Source organism: Pristiophorus japonicus, chromosome 8 (genome assembly GCF_044704955.1).
Source record: "Pristiophorus japonicus isolate sPriJap1 chromosome 8, sPriJap1.hap1, whole genome shotgun sequence".
In the NCBI taxonomy this organism is placed as follows: Eukaryota; Metazoa; Chordata; class Chondrichthyes; family Pristiophoridae; genus Pristiophorus; species Pristiophorus japonicus.
In genome coordinates this window covers 57,129,715-57,152,127 of record NC_091984.1, presented here as the reverse complement: position 1 = coordinate 57,152,127, position 22,413 = coordinate 57,129,715, and the positions used below count along the sequence as shown (strand labels likewise).

Below are 22,413 nucleotides of genomic sequence, written 5' to 3'. Positions count from 1 at the left end.
CTGCCTTCCCTCAGCAGGCGGTCCAATTCGCCTTCTATCTTTTCCCGCATCACGTACGGCACCGCTCTGGCCTTGTGGTGTACTGGCCTGACGTCTGGGTTTATGTGAATCACTACCTTGGCCCCCATGAAAGTGCCAATGCCGCGTTGAAATATGAGTCAAATTTGTCCAGGATCTGTGAGCATGATATTCGCTCCACAGAGGAAATTGCATTGACATCGCTCCATTTCCAGTTCATGACAGCAAGCCAACTCCTCCCCAGTAGTGCGGGACCGTCCCCTGGGACAATCCAGCGTGGCAGTCTGTTCTCCGAATCTTTGTGGGTCACGACTACCGTGGGGCTGCCTCGCACCGGAATGATCTGCTTTGTGTAAGTCCGTAGCTGTGCGTCAATCGGTGATAATTTTGGCCTCCTGGCCTTGGACGCCCACAACTTTTCGAACTGTTTGATACCCATCAGGGACTGGCTGGCCCCCGTGTCTAGCTCCATTGATACTGGGATGCCATTGAGGAGCACTTTCATCATTATCGGTGGCATCCTGGTGTATGAACTGTATATGTGCTCCACATGAACTCGCTGAACTTCAGCTTCCAGCGATTTCCCCCAGCGTTCATTTCTGCATTTTCTGCAGGTATTTTGCTCACCTCTGCAAACTCCCGCTGGCTGTGTGCCTCCATGCCTCCAGCATGAGCTGCTGTTTGAAACAAAAGGTCCCTTGCCAGTCGATCGTCCCTGACTGCCCCTGTTATTGCCCTTGAGTGCGCCATTAACAGGTGTTGATGGCCCCATTACTGGCTGCATTGTCCCTTGCAATGGCGTGAATCGCCGTTCAGATTGCCATTGTCTCTGTCGAACTCCCCCTCTGGGTTCGACTACATGTTGGGGCATGCCCGACTGCCTTTGTCTGCCTGGAGAACTGTGTGCTGTTTTAACAATGTTGAATCTCTGTCCCAACCATTCCTTAACACAGTACCTCTCGTCTGTTCTGCTCGTGGCCATGCTCGCGTGGTTTAAATCCCAGTTTCTTGTCGCCATTGATACGTCCTTACTATACAGTATAAATGCACACGAGGCCCATGCTTGACAGAAGGTCAGTCTGTGACCTGTCCTTTATTTCTTAGCACTCAAGTGATGGAAGTGGGTGGAGCTTCCCCTTTTATATCTGAAGGTCTAGGTTAGGAGTGTCTCCCACAAGTTCACCACCTTGTGGTCAGTGTTCTCACAGTGTACAACTTAGGTCAGATTATACATGGGTTACAATGCTGGTTGAATACATGACAAAAAGCATCTCATGGCACTTCACAGAGGCATAAGGGAAAATATGGATTCTGAGCCAAAGAAGGTGGTGAACAAAAGTTTGGTCAAAGAGGTTGGTTTAAAAGAGGATCTTAAAGGAGGAGAGGGAAGTAGAGGTTTAGGGAGGGAATACCAGAGAGGGGAACCTAGGCAGCTGAGGACATGGCCACCAATAGTGGTGTGAAGGGAGGGGGTGATACACAAGACTGATGTCAGAGTAACTGAGAATGCAAGGTAGGGGGTTGTAGGGCTGGGGGAGGTTACAAAGGTAGGGAGAGGAGTGGCCATGGAGGGATTTAAGCACAAGGATGAGAATTTTAATTTTGAGGCATTGAAGTACTGAGACAATGGGCCCAAGTTTCCGCCCCCTGTAAAAAAGGCGCACCTCCATTAGTTTTGCCGACTTTCTAGAATAAAAAGGGCGGCGAAAACTTCCCTTCTAATTCTCCAAGCTCCTCAGGACGTCTTCGGCCTCAGTGTAGCGCAGTTGGTGGCGGGGCGGAGCCAGGTCTCGGCGCTGAAAACAGTGCCGGGACCTCTGCACATGCGTGCAAGAATGTGCACGCATGTGCAGTAGCTCCTCACAGCCCGACGCTCTGCAGGCTGTGTGGAATGGGCCCTAATGAGCACTGAATATCTTTACTAAAAGCTGACGCGAATATTCTTGTCATCTCATGTCGAGGTTTCATTGGAGTGTTCCCTGAAGAGGCTGCCAAGATTCATAAAAAAACGTTCACACATCTGGTGAAGGCTCACTTGGAATGATGCAGGTTTGAAAATGTGTCAGTCCAACTGTTTTTGAGTCTTTGCAGAAAGATTCAGATCTTTAACTAAAAACAATCATTGAGGTGATTTTGCATCCATCAGTATCAAGTCCAAATTACTTCGCTTCACCTCCACCCTCCCCCGTTCAGCCTCTGCCCACCCGTTCAGCCCCCCCGCCCGCATTCAGCCTCCCACCCCCCCCCCCGCGTTCAGCTACCCCCTCCCTCCCATTCGGCTCCCCTCCCCCCCCCCACGTTCAGCCTCCGTTCAGCCCCCCTCCCTCCCGTTCAGCCCCCCCTCCCTCCGTTCACCCCCTCCCCCACCCCCTCCACCCCCTCCACCTTCCATCCTCCATCCCCTCCCCCCTCCACCCCCTCCACCCTCCACCCCCTCCCTTCCAACCCCTCCCTCCTCCTCTCCCCCTACCCCCTCTACCTCCTCTACCCCTCCCCCCTCCACACTCTCTCACGCCACCCCCTCTCCCACTCCTCACTGTCAAAAACAGGGGGAGAGACAGAGAGACAGACAGAGAGAGAAAGAGACAGACAGACAGAGAGAGAGACAGACAGACAGAGAGAGAAAGAGACAGACAGACAGAGAGAGAGACAGACAGACAGACAGAGAGAGAGGCAGACATACAGAAAGAGAGAGAGAGAGAGAGAGTCAGACAGACAGACAGAGAGAGACAGAGAGAGAGACAGACAGACAGAGAGAGACAGACAGACAGAGAGAGAGACAGACAGACAGGCAGACAGACAGACAGAGAGAGAGGGAGACAGACAGACTGTCAGAGAGAGACAGAGAGAGAGAGAGACAGACAGACAGAGAGACAGACAGACAGGCAGACAGAGAGAGAGGGAGACAGACAGAGAGACAGACTGTCAGAGAGAGACAGAGAGAGAGAGAGAGAGAGAGACAGACAGGCAGACAGACAGACAGACAGACAGAGAGAGACACTGACAGAAACATAGAGAGAGGCTGACAGAAACATCTTCCCTTCACATAAAAGTAGGACTTCTATTTTTTATTGGTGATTGATTGGTTGCTTATTACTTTGGTATTGGTGCTTTAGTGCAGGGTTCCTTCTATTTTTTATAAATTCATTGTTTATTACTTTTTGTGCTTTGTTTAGTGCTTGGTTCTTTAAATGCTTCGCACCCGCCGCCCCCCCCCCCGGCCCCCGCCACCACCCCGCCGCTGTCCCCGCCGCCCCCCCCCCCGGCCCCCGCCACCACCCCGCCGCTGTCCCCGCCGCCCCCCCCCCCCGGCCCCCGCCACCACCCGCCGCTGTCCCCGCCGCCCCCTGTGCTGGGACCCCAGCTTTTTACAATATACATTAATGATTTAGATGAAGGAATTGAGTGTAATATCTCCAAGTTTGCAGATGACACTAAGCTGAGTGGCGGTGTGAGCTGTGAGGAGGATGCTATTAGGCTGCAGGGTGACTTGGATAGGTTAGGTGAGTGGGCAAATGCATGGCAGATGCAGTATAATGTGGATAAATGTGAGGTTATCTACTTTGGGGGCAAAAACACGAAGACAGAATATTATCTGAATGGCAGCAGATTAGGAAAAGGGGAGATGCAACGAGACCTGGGTGTCATGGTTCATCATTCATTGAAAGTTAGCATACAGGTACAGCAGGTAGTGAAGAAGGTAAATGGTATGTTGGCCTTCATAGCTAGAGGATTTGAGTATAGGAGCAGGGAGGTCTTACTGCAGTTGTACATGGCCTTGGTGAGGCCTCACCTGGAATATTGTGTTTAGTTTTGGTCTCCTAATCTGAGGAAGGACGTCATTGCTATTGAGGGAGTGCAGCGAAGGTTCACCAGACTGATTCCCGGAATGGAAAGACTGACATATGAGGAGAGACTGGATCAACTGGGCCTTTATACATTGGAGTTTTGAAGAATGAGAGGGGATCTCATAGAAACATATAAGATTCTGACGGGACAGGACAAGTTAGATGCGGAGACAATGTTCCCAATGTTGGGGAAGTCCAGAACCAGGGGACACAGTCTTAGGATAAGGGGTAGGCCATTTAGGACTGAGATGAGGAGAAACTTCTTCACTCAGAGAGTTGGTAACCTGTGGAATTCCCTGCCGCAGAGAGTTGTTGATGCCAGTTCATTGGATATATTTAAGAGGGAGTTAGATGTGGCCCTTACAGCTAAGGGGACCAAGGGGTATGGAGAGAAAGCAGGAAAGGGGTACTGAGGGAATGATCAGCCATGATCTTATTGAATGGCGGTGCAGGCTCAAAGCGCCGAAGTGCCTACTCCTGCACCTATTTTCTATTTTTCTATGTTTCTAAGTCAAGTATTGAAGCCCTAAATTAATCTGGCTTATGGAGAGTACAGTATTATAGAGGCCCTGACCCCCAGCAGCACTGAGTGCTGAGCCTAGTGAGGTTGAGCCCAGGTCGTGGGTGCAGTAATGTGCTGCCATGTACTAGCTTCATATAAATTAGGTTTTCTCACCCCAGGTTAAAGAGGAATCTAATAAAGGGTTTTCAAAATTATGAACAGTTTTGACAGGGTAAATAGTGAAAGATTGATTGGTGAATTGGTAACAATCGTAATCATTGGTATCAAAGACAGAGTTAGAAATGTTTTCACACAGGGTTGTTGGAACTTAGGGTGCTTTACCACAAGTGGCTAATGAGATAGACACTGCAACATTAATGAGAAGGAAATTGGATAAGCATTTGAAATGGAATGAATGCAAAATCATATGGGTAAAGGAAATGGATTAGGATAGGTCCAGTTGAAAGGTTAGCACCATAACATGGCACAATGGAGCAAATAGTCGCCATCAAAGCTATCATTTCTATGATTTAATTGATGTTATAGTTCAAATTAAAGTTGGATGGATAGGCTAGCGTTCTAGAGGGATGAGCTTTTATGGGCTGAATACCTTTGGTTGGCTATACTCGTGTAGAAATAAGAGTGCACACAATCAATCTGATGGCGTACATTAATCACTTGGTGATTAATCAATGCTTGGTGGCCTTTCCTTATATCTATTTGATTTTCTTGGAACATCTGGGAAACTTGGAGCAGTATTTTTTGCACTGCAGGTGCAGGGGCTCATCACCAGTAGAAATGAGTGTGGGGGTCTGCCAGAATTATTTTGCACTGCACAATATGATAAATTTTCTTAGAATTTTGTATATTCACTTCTGGTAGGACTTAGGCATCTAACATATGAATTACAGATGATCTGTGCAAGTACAAATATCTGGTCCAGGACATTGTTTGGGCCAGATATATAAAATCTGGATGAAACTGGCCTCCTCCATGCCAGGGATTATCTTCGAAGCGTGACAAAGACATGGCTCAGCTGGACGTTCTTTACAAGTTCATGACCAGAACAGTTGCTAGTACTTAAATCAGGCATCGATGCTTACACCAGGAATACATTAGCTGCTGCAACTGGAACTCAATATTCTGAACTAAACTGAAATAGCTCTATATATACCTATTGTAAAGCTTTACATATCACTCACGACCTTGCCTGTAAAACTGCCCCCTGACAGAATCATCATCTGGAACCCATCCTTATGTGCTGAAGCTGAAATACAGAGTTAGCCATCTTTCTGAACCAAGATGTCTGGACCATGCATTCAGCTCTGAGATTGCTATGTAGCACCAAAGTGCACATTTTCCATTCCTCTGCTTTCTACAACCACAAAACTCAATATGATGAGCTATCTGTTTTCATTACAGTTGCCTCCAACTGCACTCTGTTATTATCCCACCCAATACACACACACGGAAATGTACATCCATTTAAGTAATCAAGGAATGTCAACAGCCTCATGATTTGTTTATTTATTTGACCATAACATAAATAATTACGTCATTTACAACTCACTGCTACTCTTTGCAAAATTGCTGAGCGACACACTCAAGCCTATGCTCCAGTAAACCTGCAACTGTGTACAATTCTGGTCGGCATGTTATAGAAACGATATAGAGGCACTGGAGAGATTGCAAAAAAGTTTTGCAAGGATGACACCAGAAAGGCGAGGTTATCCTTAAACAGGAAAAGATGAACAGGCTAGTTTTTTTCTCTTGCAATATAAGTTAGTCACCAAAAAATCAAATCGGGAATTCAGAAGAAACTTCTTTACCCAGAGAGTGGTGGGAATGTGGAACTCACTACCACAGGCAGTGGTTGAATAGTATAGATGCATTTAAGGGGTGGCTAGATTATGAGCAGATGAGGGAGAAGGGACTAGAGGGTTCTGCTGATAAGAGTTAGATGAGGAAAGACAGGAGGAGGCTTGAGTGGAGCATGGACTGGTTGGACCGAATGGCCTGTTTCTGTGCTCTATGTAATCCAATTGCACGAATGTCACATTTCTAGATTTTTGATCATTGTTATCTCCCAGAAAGATGTTTTGGTATTGAGTTATGTTTATGTGCTGTGTTTTAAACCAAAGTAAATTCACATTTTTTTTAAAAGAGTCACAAGCTACAAGGATTGCAAATGTGTAATAAAGCCAGACAGGCCAATTTGTCGAATCTCATAGCTCACAATTTATTTCAAACCAAATACAATGAGCATCGATTGTCTCATCTCAGGCCCAATAGCCAGGATGGTAGAGACATTAAGCAATTTATTAGCTCATTGCAAATAGTCAACACATTTTCACATCCATTCTGTTCATATGGACATTGGCTCATTGCTTCCTGGGGTGAGAATTAACAGAAAGAAGGAAACGACCCATGTTCGGGGCCAGTTATGTTTTAAATGGGGCTGCAAGGTATATGCCTGGGGCCCAGAGCTGGAAACTAAAATGCAGTTCAGTTTTAGCAGCTAGCAGTATTCTAGAAAACAAATAAGTCAACCCACAATAAGGACAAAGTGCATTGATTATTATCTTTCCCCATTTTTTGAGGAGAGAAGTTAGATTTAATGAAGTAAATGGAAATTGCTTTGATTGTTACTCTTTATATTGACTTTCTGTCTGTGAAATAAAGCAGCTCAATGATTCATATCTGATCTCATCTCACCAAGTGTTTCTCAGTCTAAATTCTAAAGGATTGGAGTCATTTATCTTATTGTTCTTTGTGCAAAATAGCTGCTATATTTGCCTACATAATACTGCAACTGCATTTCAAAGTAATTCATTATTTGCAAAGTGTTTGGGGACATTTCTGAGAGATGTACTAAGGCATTATATAAATGCCTGTCTTTATTTGTATCTTGCTCTCTTTTTCTGATTCTGATAAGAAATTAAACTTTAATTGTCTATGGCCTTATCTTGTGTTGTCTTGACCCTTGGCCGAACAGAGTGCTATATATCTGATAATGCTTGTGTCTTTCACTAGGATTTTGTAATAACTTTCAAAAACCATCCCTTGAACTGTTTGTTAGTTCATTCATTGCACTGTGCCATCTCCTGCACTCTATTCTCACTCAAAGAAAGGGACTTTTGCCCTGTTGAATGTCAGCCCTGACTCAGTTGGGAGCACCCTCACCTCTGAGTCAGAAGATTGTGAATTCAAGTCCCACTCCATACACTTGAGCACAAAAATATAGGCTGACACTCCAGTGCAATACTGAGAGAGTGCTACACTGTCGGAGGTGCCGTCTTTCGGATGAAACGTTAAACCGAGGCCCCGTCTGGCCTCTCAGGTGGATGTAAAAGATCCCATGGCAATATTTCAAAGAAGAGTAGGGAAGTTATCCCTAGTGTCCTGGCCAATGTTTATCCCTCAATGAACATCACAAAATAAATTATCTGGCCATTGTCACATTGCTGTTTGTGGGAGCTTGCTGTGCGCAAAATGGCTGCTGCTTTTCCTACATTATAATAGTGACTACACTTCAAAAAGTCCTTCATCAGCTGTAAAGTGCTTTGGGACGTGCGATGGTTGTGAAAGGCATCTAAAAATGCAAGTCTTTCTTTTCGAGTATCATGTCTGGTTCTTAGTGTGAAAAAGGAGAGCAGCAGACAGCGGATAAAAGCAAAAAGAGGAGGAGATTGGCAGATTCTGTGTATCCAGTGGTTCCAACTGAATACCTCCTGAGATGTAATATTCAGGAGGACCCTGGTAACCTCTGGCCATTTCGAAGCTTTGGGGTCAAGTTTCGGCCTGAGTTGCTCCTATTTTTTTGGAGCAACTGGTTTAGAATGGAATATCTTAGAAATTGCAATTCTCGGCATTTAGCTTGCTCCAGTTCGAGTCAGTTAGAACAGTTTCATTTTGGAACAGATTTTTTTTTCAAAAGGGGGCGTGTCCGGCCACTTACGCCTGTTTTGAAGTTTAGGCAGTGAAAACTTACTCCAAACTAATTAAGAATGGAGCAAGTGTAGATTTTTGTACGCTCAGAAAAACCTTGCCTACACTTTAGAAATAAGGTGTAGGTTACAAATCAGGCGTAGGGAACGAGGGGTGGGTGGAAGGGAAGTAATTAAATTTTACAAGCATTCAACAGACTTACTTATACAAATAAAGAGCCAGCCTGAATAAAAAATTATAAACAAACCAAATACAAAATATTGAATATTCCTACCTGTGTGAAGCAGCAGCAGCCATCGAGCTGCAGTGCTTCAGGCAGGCCTTCCTTCCATGTAGGAGACAGGGGCGGCGTCAGTGGCTGACGGCGGCCGAAGACACAGCAAGCAGCCTTCGAGCTGTGAGGGAAGCTGAGGCCATTCGGCCACGGGATAGGAGCGTCGGCAGTGGCTGACGGCAGCCGAAGACACAGGAAGCAGCCTTTGAGCTGCGAGGGAGGCTGAGGCCATTCGGCCACGGGATAGGAGCGTCGGCAGTGGCTGACGGCAGCTGAAGAAACAGGAAGCAGCCTTCGAGCTGCGAGGGAGGCTGAGTACCATTCGGCCAGGGGACAGTGTAGGCATGCAAAGCACCGGCAGGGAGAGTCAGCCAGATAGCCAGTTTGAAACTTAAGTTGTAATTGCAGAATGGGTGCTGCATTGTCAACACTGCGGATTATGCAATGGTTCACCAGAAATTCACTGCATAGGAGAGAATTGATGAGAGCTCACCGCACCAGGAACGTCATAGCCCGTAGACTGATGGGCAGGAGACCTTACCCATGTTGGCACCATCGAGCCAGGCACGTGTACCCGGACATGAGCGAGACTGATTGTGTCAAGAGACTGCGTTTCCGCAGAGAAGTTGTCGTTGAGATCTGTGATATGCTGAGAGCAGATTTGCAGCCCAGAAGCAGAACGTCAACTGCCTTGTCTGTTGAAATGAAGATAACAGCTGCACTTGCCTTCTATGCCTCGGGATCGTTTCAGGCTACAACTGGAGATGTGTGCGCCATCTCTCAATGTGCAATACATGCCTGCGTTTACCAGGTCACGGCAAGACTGTATGTGTGGAGGAATGATTTCATCAAGTTCCCAATGACCGCACAAGTGATCCATGAGAGGGCTGTGGGCTTCTTCAGGATTGCTGGCTTCCCAAAGGTACAGGACTGCATTGATTGTACCCACATTGCCTTGCGAGCACCTGTGGAGGATTCCGAGCAGTACAGGAATAGAAAAGGTTTCCACTCCATCAATGTGCAGCTCGTGTGTGACGACAAGCAGCGCATCATGTCAGTCGATGCGAGATACCCTGGCAGCACCCATGATGCGTTCATCCTACGCGACAGCGTTATATCTGACATGTTTGAGCAGCAGCCAGAAGGGCAGAGCTGGCTACTGGGAGACAAAGGGTATGGCCTGGCCACCTGGCTCATGACGCCCCTACGCGTGACATGGACAGAAACTGACCGTCAATACAATATGGCGCATATTGTGACACGCAGCATCATAGAGGGGACCATTGGCATCTTGAAACAGCGTTTCCGATGCCTGGACCATTCCGGAGGCCACTTGCAATACTCTCCTCAGATTGTCGGTCACTTCACTGTTGTGTGCTGCATGCTCCATAACTGAGCCATCATGAGGCAGCAGGAGCTGGTAGTGGAACCAGAAGGCCCACGTGAGGGGCCAGTACCTGATGATAGTAATTTGGAAGAGGATGATGACAACGATCAGGAAAGCATGCAAGTGCCTGATGCCAGAGCACATGGTCGGAGGAGGACCGTCCATCGTGCTCCTTTAACGATTGCTCGAGCCCTGCGCCAGCAGCTCATCCGTGAACGCTTCAATTACTGATGTCTGAGGGCTCTGTGACCACTGTTGCGCATGGACATGTTTATTCTTTGCAGTTGTTCCTACGTTGTGTTGTGTTAATGGAAGATGATTCAGTTTTAATGAAAAAATATTTTATTGAAAAGATAATGTCACTGCAATAAAATATTTGTTGTCTCAAACTTTACTTTTTAATATGACTCTTGAAGATCACTTAAAAACTTTAAGATCACTTATAAACTTGTAAAGTTACAAAACAATTTCAATGTGAAAAATCTTACACGCTTAAGATCACTTAAACTTCAAGATCATTTTTTAGGTGCAAAATTAAATAAGTTACAAAATGTGAGAGCAGTTACACTATAAGATCACTTAAAAACCCTAAGATCACTTATAAGTTGTAAAGTTACAAAACTTACAAAACAATTTCAATTTGAAAAACACTACGACAGCTACATCAAGAACAAGAACAAAAGCAGCAAAGAAAGGCTGCAACCATCTCTCATCCACATCTCAGTGAATGTTCACTTCTTCATGGGGGTGTCATTTGATTGGCGGGACTGTGTGCCCTTATTGCAGCAGCTGCCTCCATGAGGGAATGTGCCGCCATTTGCATGCCCTCCCTGATGACCTGTGCCGTCAATTGCACTCCCTCGGACATTCCCTCCCTAAGTTCCCGTGTCATTACTGCTATTTCTCCCGTCAGGACCCTCACCTCTTCACCCACTGCACTGACGCTACCGATGAGTGATCGGGTAAGCTCATTGGTCTCCATATCCAATGCCACAACCTGAGCCACATCTGTTGCACGCTGCATCTCAGGAGAATGTGTCTCCAATCTCCTCCTCCTCCTTTGCCTGGGTCTGCCTCGTGGCACCACTACACTGGGAGGCGCGGGCTGGGACGGTGGGACCCTCGGTGTTGTAGACGGCAGTACTAGAGAGGCGCGGGTTGGGACGGTGGGACGCTCTGTGTTCCAGACGGCAGTACTAGAAAGAGAGGCGCGGGCTGGGACGGTGGAGCGCTCGGTGTTCCAGGCGGCAGTATTTGACTGCGAGCCGTGAGCTGGGATGGTGGGTGAATGGGTATAAACTGCTCCAATATATCACCAGCACCACTGGGACCCGCAACATCGGAATCAAAACCATGGAAGGTGGAACCAGAACCTATGCAAGGAGTTGAAACTTTGATGCCCCTTAATGGGGGCTCATAAACATTAATTTGGAAGCTCTCCCCTGCAGACATTTCAGTCATCGCCGCCATCATCTCGTCTGGATCGTCCGCATCTGGTTGTACTGGTTCTTGTTCTGTATCTTCAGGATCCTCAGGGTTGGCAGCAGCAGCCGCATCAGCATCATCATCATCATCATGTTCTGCAAAATACATCAGAACAGTCAAATGTTTAACAGCAAGGGAGGGGGCTGGATGGGTGACATGAGTACTCTCACTCATAGCAGGCCAGGCAGCAGGTTGATTTGAAGGGCCACGATGCATTTTCAGAACTTACCCTCTTCCTCGCGTGCGGGCCCAGCTTGTGCTGTACTGATTGCTTTTCTCTATGTACGACTCATCATAGCAGCTACTCTCTGTTCCAAGGCTGTCAGTGGATGCAGATTGGTCGTGCCTCTTCCTGTTCGAGTTGCTTCCCTTTTGCTGTGGGCCAATTTCTTCTGCAAAGAGTAAAATATAATTTTTTTTTTTTTACAGAGTGCGTCTTTCTGCAGGGTGGAACATACAGATAGCCACGTTACAATTACGATTACATTAAAAAATGAAAATATTACTTACACTAACTACTTGACCAAGGTCGTGCCGTTTCTTTTTACACTGGCTTCCAGATCTCATGGTATGCACCACTGCGCAGTAATCTTCTGCAACTTGGTTCCAACGTTTCTTCATTTCTTTAGGTAGCACTTTTATGCGACCTCTGTTGCTGGTATCCAGCTCCTGCCATCTCTGCTCAATGACGTTGACTAATATCTCCACTTCCTCATGCAAGAAATTCTTTGTTCTTGGTGGACGTTGTTCCATTGCTGTATTGAATTGACACTCTGATTTTTCAAAACACACAGTCCTTAATTTGCATGCACCTATGCAGCACCTGTTCTGGAAGTTTAACAGTGAAAAGCAGCACTCACTGATTTCAGCAGGTGATTTCTTCAACAGTGCTGCTAAAAGCACTCCTTCAGACACCAAAACATCACCAAAATTCAATCCCAAGGCTTTTCAGAGGTCCACGAGACAAATCAGCACTTTTCTTCAAGTTCCTTTAAAAATGGCCGAGTGCCAATGTTTATGGGCTACTGCATGCGCGCGCGCTCCAACGCGCACGCGCAGGACTGCCGGCACAATGTTCCCTCATTTGACTTAGCCCCGCCCCCCCTGCACTTGCAGAATTGGCGTGACTCTGTGGCTCCGCCCCCCACTGATATCTGCGCACCGCGCCGAGCTCCCAGGGACCTGCAGGGAGTCCAAGAATTGCAAGGTACACTTTTGTCGCGCTTTTGGGCGCGAAAAATGGGCGTCCATGTCGGGGCGGCGCCGTTCTAGGCGCGGCCCGAAACTTGACTCCAATGATTCCAATCTTCATTCTCAGTTTTTTAAAAACAAGTTGAAACATTTTTCTTCCAATAGCAGACAAGATTCTATTTTGCGTAGAAATATGTTTTAAAATGTTAAAAAAAAGTTTTCTTTTAATTCTCTGAATGGCAGACAGGGAATTCAGTTCCTGTTTTTGGTCTGCATGCTGCTTAAGTCAATCTTCACCCACCAACAGCAGATGAACTATTACTGGAGAATAACATTTAAAATTACGGAATGCAGGAAACACTTTAAAATGAACCTTGAGACAACCCTGGCCAATATCATAAATAACATAATCTCTGACCACGATTATTGCGCATTATTCCTCCCTATCGGCTGGACTTTTCCATAGTGTTCGACATGGTTATCCATTGCGTCCAAGGCAGCCATCACAGCTCTGGCAATCCCTGGTTTGACACTAAGGGATTAAAAAAAATTAACTAGACAATTGAAAGATATTGTATGTTTGCAATTTTTCTTTATCAATTGTCTCCTCAACTCCTTTAAGCACTGCCTCCTTGCTTGGGTACAATTCCGATATCTTACAGTCACTGTCGATGTTACTCTAGCGACTCAGCTGTGACGAGGATATTGTACCTCATGAATCTCATTCAGTATTCTGCATCTTTCAGCAATTGCATCTTTAATGCACATAGGATTACATAGCATATACGACACAGAAACAGGCCATTCGGTCCAACCAGTCTATGCTGGCATTTCTGCTCCACTCGAGCCTCCTCCTGTCTTTCCTCATCTAACTCTATCAGTATAACCCTCTATTCCCTTCTCCCTCATATGCTTATCTAACCGCCCCTTAAATGCATCTATACTAATCGCTTCAACCAATCCCTGTGGTAGCAAGTTCCACATTCTCACCACTCTTTGGGTAAAGAATTTTTTTCTGAATTCCCTGTTGGATTTCTTGGTGACTGTCTTGTATTGATGGCCTCTTGTTATGCTCTTCCCCACAAGTGGAAACATTCTCTCTGTATCCACTCTATCAAAATCTTTCACAATTTTAAAGTCCTCTATTAGATTACCCCTCAGCCTTCTTTTTTCAAGAGAAAAGAGACCCAGCCTGTTCATCCTTTCCTGATACGTATACCCTCGCTGTCATGTATTCAACCAGCATTGTAATCCATGTATAAACTGACCTAAGTTGTACACCGTGAGAACACTGACCACTAGGTGGGAGACACTCCTAACCTGGACCTTCAGGTATAAAAGGGGAAGCTCCACCCACCCTCATCACTTGAGTGCTAAGGAATAAAGGACAGGTCACAGACTGACCTTCTCTCAAGCATGGGCCTCGTGTGCATTTATACTGTGTAGTAAGGACATATCACTCGCATTTCTGATATCAATTGGAATTCGCTCATGAATTGGAATTCATGTTGTATATAACAGACAGTGTAATATTAGAATTATCTGCCTATTAATAATCAAATAATTCTTTGTGTAGATGTATAAGGATGGAAAAGACCTCTGTAATAACATGTGGGGCATGTCAATCAACGTGTCCTCATCCATTTGCCACTGTCTAATGATGGACAATGATGATGATAATGTGATCCAGCATCTGCTGGCCCACAACAGAGGAACACTGACACCAGTGGAAGCCATGGACAGAGATGTCAAAAAAGACTCTTTCTGTCAGCGGAGGCATAAAAATCTGCATGAAGGGAAATTGAGGGAAAAGAAGAGAAAAGGGACAAAACTGTGTAAGTACTTAATTTGTGGAATGCAATTAAATTGCTCATAAAACTTGTCTTCAAATTTTTCTGTTTGAAATGTTCCAGCATTTTCAGTGGGTGTTGATAAGATAAACAAATTCAGTTTCTCGGAATTTTACAAATGAGCAATCTGTGTCCCCAGCTCACTGTGATTTATCTTTTTTGGGGGTTTTCTTCACCTTTTATTCCTGATATGGTTACCAGTAATGAATCAGATACAGTTCATTTTTCCCACTTTGCAAGTTATTTTTCATCATCATTGCTCATTCTTTCCATACTATCTTCCAAGTGGCTCATTCCCAGCTTTGGTCTTGAAGACGTCTATTCTTGCCAGCTCATCAATGATGTCCTATATTTTCCAACGCCTACAAATGATAGCCAACCAATGCATGGCACATGAACTTTCCCTCGTGTGTGTGAGGGTGAGAGAGAAGATCTAATGTCAAAGAGAACAATTTGAGAGTTCAGGTTGAGTTATGTTTTTTTTTTAATTTATTGGATGTGGGCGTGGACATTTATCGCCTATCTCTAATTGCCCTTGAGAAGGTGATGGTGGTGAGCCATCTTCTTGAACCACTGCAATGCTTGTGAAGGTACTCCCACACTTTGGTACAACTGAGTGGCTTGCTAGGCCATTTCAGAGGGCAGTTAAGAATCAACCACATTGTGTGGCCTGGGTTCACAGACCAGACCGGGTAAGGATGTCAGATTTCCTTCTCTAAAGGACATCAGTTGGGTTTTTATGACAATCTGGTAGTTTCATGGTCACCATTGCTAGCTTTTAATTCCAGATTTATTTAATTAACTGAATTTAAATTCCCCAAGCTGCCGTGGTGGGATTTGAACTCACGTCTTTGGGTTATTAGTCCAGTAACATAACCACTACGCTATCATACCCCTAATGTTGGGAAGCTGGTCCTGGTTTAACCTGTAATGTTAATCTGTGCAAGTACACAGCTGGATGTGCACAGCTGAACATCCATCAAAATGGTAAAAAACTAATCCGAGTAGCTACCAGCTCTCCTGGGTGGTTCCCGCCGCATCATTTGGAAAAGTTACGGCAGCAGAGCTGAAACAGCTTCGAGGAAATTCTGGGCCATTATTTTATGCAACCGCAGAATTTGTTTTAGGTATTTTTAATTTGAAACGAACGATGTAATTAAATCAACAGCCCAAACCATCTCAGCTGAGAGGGTGGTTGGGGGTGAGGCATGAAGAAAATGCTGCAATTCCTTCTACGCCAGACAATTTATAGAGAACTATCAAAGTTCACCCAACTGAGACAAGTGAGCTAAAGTGAGAAATAGTTCAGGGGCATTAAATCACAACCTTCTGCAAGGCTTAACCCCATTATCTGGATGTTTGTGTTTAATGTTATGTCTGCTAAATGAGTTACTTTCCAAAGTACATTATAATTTCAGAATAATGTTGCTCATATCTTTCTTTCACTTACAGCACTGTAAAAAGCTGAAGACGTTTCTGATCAGAGAATTACTTGAAGAAACAAGCTTAATATTTTGAACAGACAATTTTGTAACTAATGACTTTTGTCAAATAAAGAATATCAAGAAAAATTAAAAACTTTCAGTACGATTGTCTTTTTGATGTTTACATTTTGTAATGTTCAGTGCCGGTTTTGGGACATTGATTCAGGGTCTTGAATTGCTGAGTAGATGAATGCTAAATTCCGCACAATATGTGGAATTATTGGCCCCAAGTTTCCACATGATTTGCTCCTGATTTTTAGGAGCAACTAGTGGAGAACGGAGTATCTTAGAAATTGGAATTCTCCACATTTAAGTTTTCTGCAGTTCTAGTCAGGTAGAACAGTTTCACTTTTGAACAGAATTTTTTTTCAAAAGGGGGCGTGTCCAGCCACTGACGCCTGATTTGAAAGTTTCCACAGTGAAAACGTACTCCAAACTAACTTCGAATGGAGTAAGTGAAGATTTTTGAAGGCTTGATAAAACCTTGTCTACACATTAAAAAATCAGGTGCAGGTTACAAATTAGGCATCGGGAACGAGGTGGGGGGGGAGGGGGGTGAAGGGAAGTCATTAAATTCTACAATAAATCCTTAGTTATACTTATACAAATATTATACAAATAAATCCAACCTGAATAAAAATTTATAAGAAAAGAAAAGATTAAATAAACCATGTTCCTACCTGTGTGAAAGTGCTTCAGGCAGGCCTTTCTGGCAGCGGTTTGCCGTCGGGCCCGACGGACGGCAGGGGAAGAAAGCTGCAAGAAGCCTCAGTGCTGATCATGGAAGGGCAATGTGGTTTTATTAAAAAATGTTAAAAATTGAACAGCTACAAAGAATTTGAATAGTCTCAAACAAGTGCATGTGTCCCGTTTATCACAGTCTATCTTTAATTACAGAACGCACTCCCTCACCTTCACATACAGAAATATCAAGAAAATTAAAATGCAAGCCTTTGCAAGGGTTCAATAAACAAGTTTTCACTTTTTCTGCAGCACTTTTAAAAATGGCCGAGTGCCAATGTTTACTTGAGACTGCGCGTGCGCGAATGCTCCAACGCGCACGCGCAGGGTTGCCGGCACCAAAAAAACTCATTTAAATTGTACCCGTCCCCTCCTACTTACAAAATCGGCGCGAGTGGTAGGTTCCGCCCCCTGTGCGCCGCGCCAAGCAGACATCGAGCTGCAAGGCGCTCGAGAATACCGCGTTTTTTTTCAGGCGCCGTTTTCGGCGCGAAAAACAGGCGCCCAGCTCGGAGGGGCGCCTGTTTTGCTGCGTGTGGAAACTTGGGGCCATTATATCTAATATTCCATATGATCTAAATCAGTATAAGCCAAACGCCCTCCTCCCATTGTTTGATTAAACACTTCATCTTTCTTAACTTTCCAACTTCCATTCTTAACACTGCTTCAACTTTTTGAAGTTCAATGGATTGGAAAAAATATCGAACTCTTCAAATGCAACTCCCTTAACAACTGGGCCAGATATCCCTCTCACCCTTCCACAAATCCAGGATTCAAATCCGCATAACCTGTTTAAAAACCAAATTTTTAAATTAAAAAAATTCCAATATTTCATCTTGGGGTTGGGGGTGGGGGGGAGGGAGCAAAAGTTTAGAATAAAAGGGACAAGTTAATATAGTTATGTTGTTGTGACATAATGTAGTAATCATCTCCCAGCCTGTGCACAACAGGATTGAATCAGCTGGTATAAAAAGTGCATTTTCCATAATGCATCGTGGCACAGTTTTTTAAAAAAAGAGCGTTTTTCACGTTTTCTCTGTAATTCTGAGTGCATGGCCCCGATTTTCCACATTGACAATTTTTGGTGCCCACAGAGAGTTGGAATAAACGGGTCATTTTCTGGTTGGCAAACAATGACTAGTAGGGTGCTGCAGGGATCAGTGCTGGGTCCTCAGCTATTTACAATCTATATTAATGACTTGGATGAAGGGACCGAGTGTAATGTAGCCAAGTTTGCTGATGATACAAAGATGGGTGTGAAAGCAAATTGTGAGGAGGGCACAAAAATCTGCAAAGGGATATAGACAGGCTCAGTGAGTGAGCAAAAATTTGGCAGATGGAGTATAATGTGGGAAAATGTGAGGATATCCACTTTGGCAGAAAAAATAGAAAAGCAAATTTTAATTTAAGTGAAGAAAAATTGCAAAGTGCTGCAGTACAGAGGGATCTGGGGGTCCTTGTGCATGAAACACAAAAAGTTAGTATGCAGGTACAGCAAGTAATCGGAAAGGCAAATGGAATGTTGGCCTTTATTGGAAGGGGGATGGAGTATAAAATCAGAGAAGTCCTGCTACAACTGTACAGGGTATTGGTGAGGCCACACCTAGAGTACTGCATACAGTTTTGGTCTCCGTATTTAAGGCACGATATACTTGCATTGGAGGCTGTTCAGAGAAGGTTCACTCGGTTGATTACAGAGATGAGGGGGTTGACTTATGAAGATAGGTTGAGTAGGTTGGGCCTAGACACATCGGAGTTCAGAAGAATGAGAGATGATCTGATCAAAACATATAAGATAATGAGGGGGCTCGACAAGATGGATGCAGAGAGGATATTTCCACTCATAGCGGAAACTAAAACTCGGGGACATAGGCCCCTATTTTCCCCAGGATTGGGCGTCGATTTTTTGGGCGACTATCAGCGCCAGAATTTTTGCCGCCATATATTCTGGTGATGGTGTATGGTAAAAAGCTGATTACGCACCGTTTCTGGCCATGAAGGCCATTTTCCCCAATAACGTTTTTTTTTAAACCGCGCACTGACACATTGAATACCGTTTGAAAAAAACCATACCTACACTTAAAGAAATCGGCGCTGGCTCACTCCTATCCCGGGCCGAAGGTCCTCCAAGCCTTTTTCTAGCAAATAACTGCAGTTTAAAAGCAATTTCGCTGAAATAAAACTTTTAAAAGCCTTGTTTGAGAAAACCAGCTGGATACAAATTGCCAAAGATACTCCAAGGAACATCACCAAAAATGCAGAGGAGCCTTCTTCTAACAAATGGCAAGCAAAATCACTGCATCAAGAGGAGGTATCCTTCAGCAAACACCCAGGGCAGCCTTTTCCTGAGCAGATAAACTCTTCAATGCAGCTGACTCAACCTGCTGCTATCCCTGGCCGAAGGTCCTCCACGCAAGACAGTGCAACACACTCCAGATACATTGGAAAGGATCCGTGAATTATATCAAAGACTGGACATTGAATTTTCTTTTTAAATATTCCCCCTTAAATTTTCAATGTTTTAATAGTGTTGCAATGCTTAGGTGGACCTGAATAAACAATAATATATTTGAAGGGATATTTAATCAATATAAAAATGTTTTTATCCACTAGAATAGGGTCTGATCAATCTCATGTTTAGTACCTTGTATTGAAGCCTACCTTCACTCTTGCTTTAGCCCATCTGTTGAAACCCTAATGTGTGCCTTTTTCATGTCCCAACTCAACGATTGCAATGTTCTTGCTGGGCTCGCATCCTCCACCTTCCTTAAACTTTAGCTCATCCAAAACTCTGCTGCATATATCCTATCACATATCAGGTCCCATTGACCCATCACCCCTGTACTCGCTGACCTACATTGGCTCCTGGTCCACCAACGCCTCCAATTTAAAATTCTCAGCCCGATGTTTAAATTTCTTCATGACCTCTGCCGCCCCAACACTCTAACCTTCTCCAGCTCTAAACCTCCCCCCGGAACTCTACATTCTTTTCTCCCCTTGCCCCACCATTAGCAGCCGTGCCTTCAACTGTCTAGGCCCCACATTCTGGAATTTACTCACTGAACCTCTCTGCTTCTCTCTCCTTCTTTAAAACCCTCCCAAACCCATCTCTTTGACCAGGATTTTGGTCACCCTCCTAATAGCCCCTTTCTCGGCTAGGTGTCCATTTTGGTCTGATTACACTTGTGTGAAGCACCTTGAGACATTTTTCAATGTTAAAAGCATAATATAAAAGCTGGTTGCTGTTGTTCCTCCAGTGATTCAATAGGCAAAAGTACTGCATGATATGCTCCTTAACAATAGGAGGTGTCTAATGACAGCTTGATTCCCAATCAGATGTTCTTAGCGATTTCAACATGTCAACGGATTCAACATGTCAACATGTCAAATGGCCTCATTCCTTGTAACCTATAAGTTTAAATGGAATGGGCAGTTTCCAGTACTAAGGTGTTCATGGATCTAGACTTGTTCAGGGTCACTAATACATGTACCATGGTCCTGCTATATCGATACGTCCTTGCTATACAGTATAAATGCACACGAGGCCCGTGCTTGAGAGAAGGTCAGTCTGTGACCTGTCCTTTATTCCTTAGCACTCAAGTGATGGAAGTGGGTGGAGCTTCCCCTTTTATATCTGAAGGTCCAGGTTAGGAGTGTCTCCCACAAGTTCACCACCTTGTGGTCATTGTTCTCACAGTGTACAACTTAGGTCAGATTATACATGGGTTACAATGCTGGTTGAATACATGACAGTATCAGTGACCCAGAACGTCAGGATCCATGAACACCTTCTTACTGGAACCTGCACCTGTTTCATTTAAACATTATTGGTGACAAGGAAGGAGGCCGTTTGCCATGTTAAATCCGTGACATAATCCAAAAAGATTTTATAGTGCTGGATTAAAAAAATAATGTACAGGAGACAGGTTAAAAGTCTAAAATAAATATGTTTATTAAACATTTGTACAGCACGGTTGTACTTAGCTTAAGATAATTTATCTTTTAACTTTAATAACTTTAAAAACTTTAATAAATTTTGTGTCAAACTTTTAAACAAACAAGCAAACAAGTCATCTCTCCTTCTCCTTAGCGCTGTGCGCCACTCCTACCCCTGTTGATGCTGCTACCCCTGCCTGTTGTTGCAGACTTCTGCTTCATCACCCCGCCCCACCCCAAGGTTTATTCTATTTTTTTTCCGACGGGACATCTCTTGTTGTTGGGTTACAACAGGGACAGAGCTAGCATGTGTCAATGTGGAAGGCCCGAGTTCCTCGTCGGAACCATCCTCAGCCTGTGGATCAACCCCTGACTTTGGTCTGGGGGGTTACAATGTTAGTGGCAGCAATGACAGCCTGGGTGTGACCCCTTATTGCTGCTACTACCTCTGTCATATGTCCCGAAAGTCTTACTACCTCCAATGACATAGAAACATAGAAAATAGGTGCAGGAGTCGGCCATTCGAGCCTGCACCACCATTCAATTGGGGAAAATAGAGGCCTTTGTCTCAGAATAAGGGGCCGCCCATTTAAATCTGAGATGAGGAGGAATTTCTTCTCTGAGAGGGTTGTAAATCTGTGGAATTCTCTGCCCCAAAGAGTTGTGGAGGCTGGGTCTTTGAATATATTTAAGGCGGAGATAGACAGATTTTTGAGCGATAAGGGAATAAAGGGTTATGGGGAGGGGGCAGGGAAGTGGAGCTGAATTCATGATCAGATCAGCCATGATCATATTAAATGGTGAAGCAGGCTCGAGGGGCCAGGTGGCCTACTCCTGCTCCTATTTCTTATGTTCTTATGTTCTTAACGTACGATTTCCCCCCCCCCGCCAGTTTGTGCAAAGAAAATGGCACTTTCCACAAAGCAGAAGTTATTTTTGGTGCCGCGCTACCTGAAGACAATTCTGGGGGCGGAGCTTGTAGTGTGCGCCGAAAAACCACTGCGCATGTGCTGGAAAAAAAAAAATCACTTTCTGCCTGGTCTGGATCAACAGTGAGAACCCATTGGTATCAGAGGTGGATTTACAGATTGAAAATACAGCTTCAAACAAAAGCTGGATGCAAGGGAAGAGGACAGAGAAGGAGAAAGGGACAGAGACGGAGAAGGGGAAGGGGAAGCTGGAAATGCCAAGAGATTTACAGCAGAAGAAATTGAGCCCCTGGTCGACATAATTGAGAGGAGATGGGATTCACTTGAAAACAAAGGGAGAATAGGCCAAAAGAAACTTAAACCCTCTATACTCGCAAAAGTTTGGGACCAAGTTGCAGTAGAGTTTAATGCATTGTCCATTACCCCGAGAAGTGGCGCACAGCTCAAAAAAAAGTGGCAGGTCCTCGGACCAGCAGTGACTGTAAGTAATATTTTAATTTTCATTTATTTAAATTTATATTTATATTTATGCACTGCAATAACATTTGTAAATGTGACTAATGTGTGTGTGTGTGTGTGTGTGTGCGCAGAAGGACTCTCTCTTAAAAAGTTCTATTTTCATCTTTGCAGAAGATGGTGCCACAGATCATCCGAGAAAGGTCAAAAACTGGAGGAGGTCCGGCAAGGTATGCTGCAACTAACAGCCGTGGAACAGAGTGTTATGTCTTTAAATGCTCTGATAGTGACTCCATGAGGCAATGTGTTGTAATTGAACTGTAGTTACCTTAGTCCTTTATTGATAACTCCAGAGTGAGGATCA

General features: G+C 44.6%; 1 protein-coding gene across 1 annotated transcript in view; it reads left to right on the top strand.

Annotated features, from left to right (window-relative positions):
- Positions 1 to 19,186, top strand: part of LOC139269124 (uncharacterized) — a 75,933-nt gene extending 56,747 nt beyond the window's left edge. The window contains exons 8-9 of the mRNA XM_070888225.1: positions 14,230 to 14,488; positions 18,921 to 19,186. Of these exons, the coding sequence (XP_070744326.1) occupies positions 14,230 to 14,488; positions 18,921 to 19,186 (525 nt within the window). The remainder of the gene's footprint in view (positions 1 to 14,229; positions 14,489 to 18,920) is intronic.
- Positions 19,187 to 22,413: the final 3,227 nt, after the last annotated feature.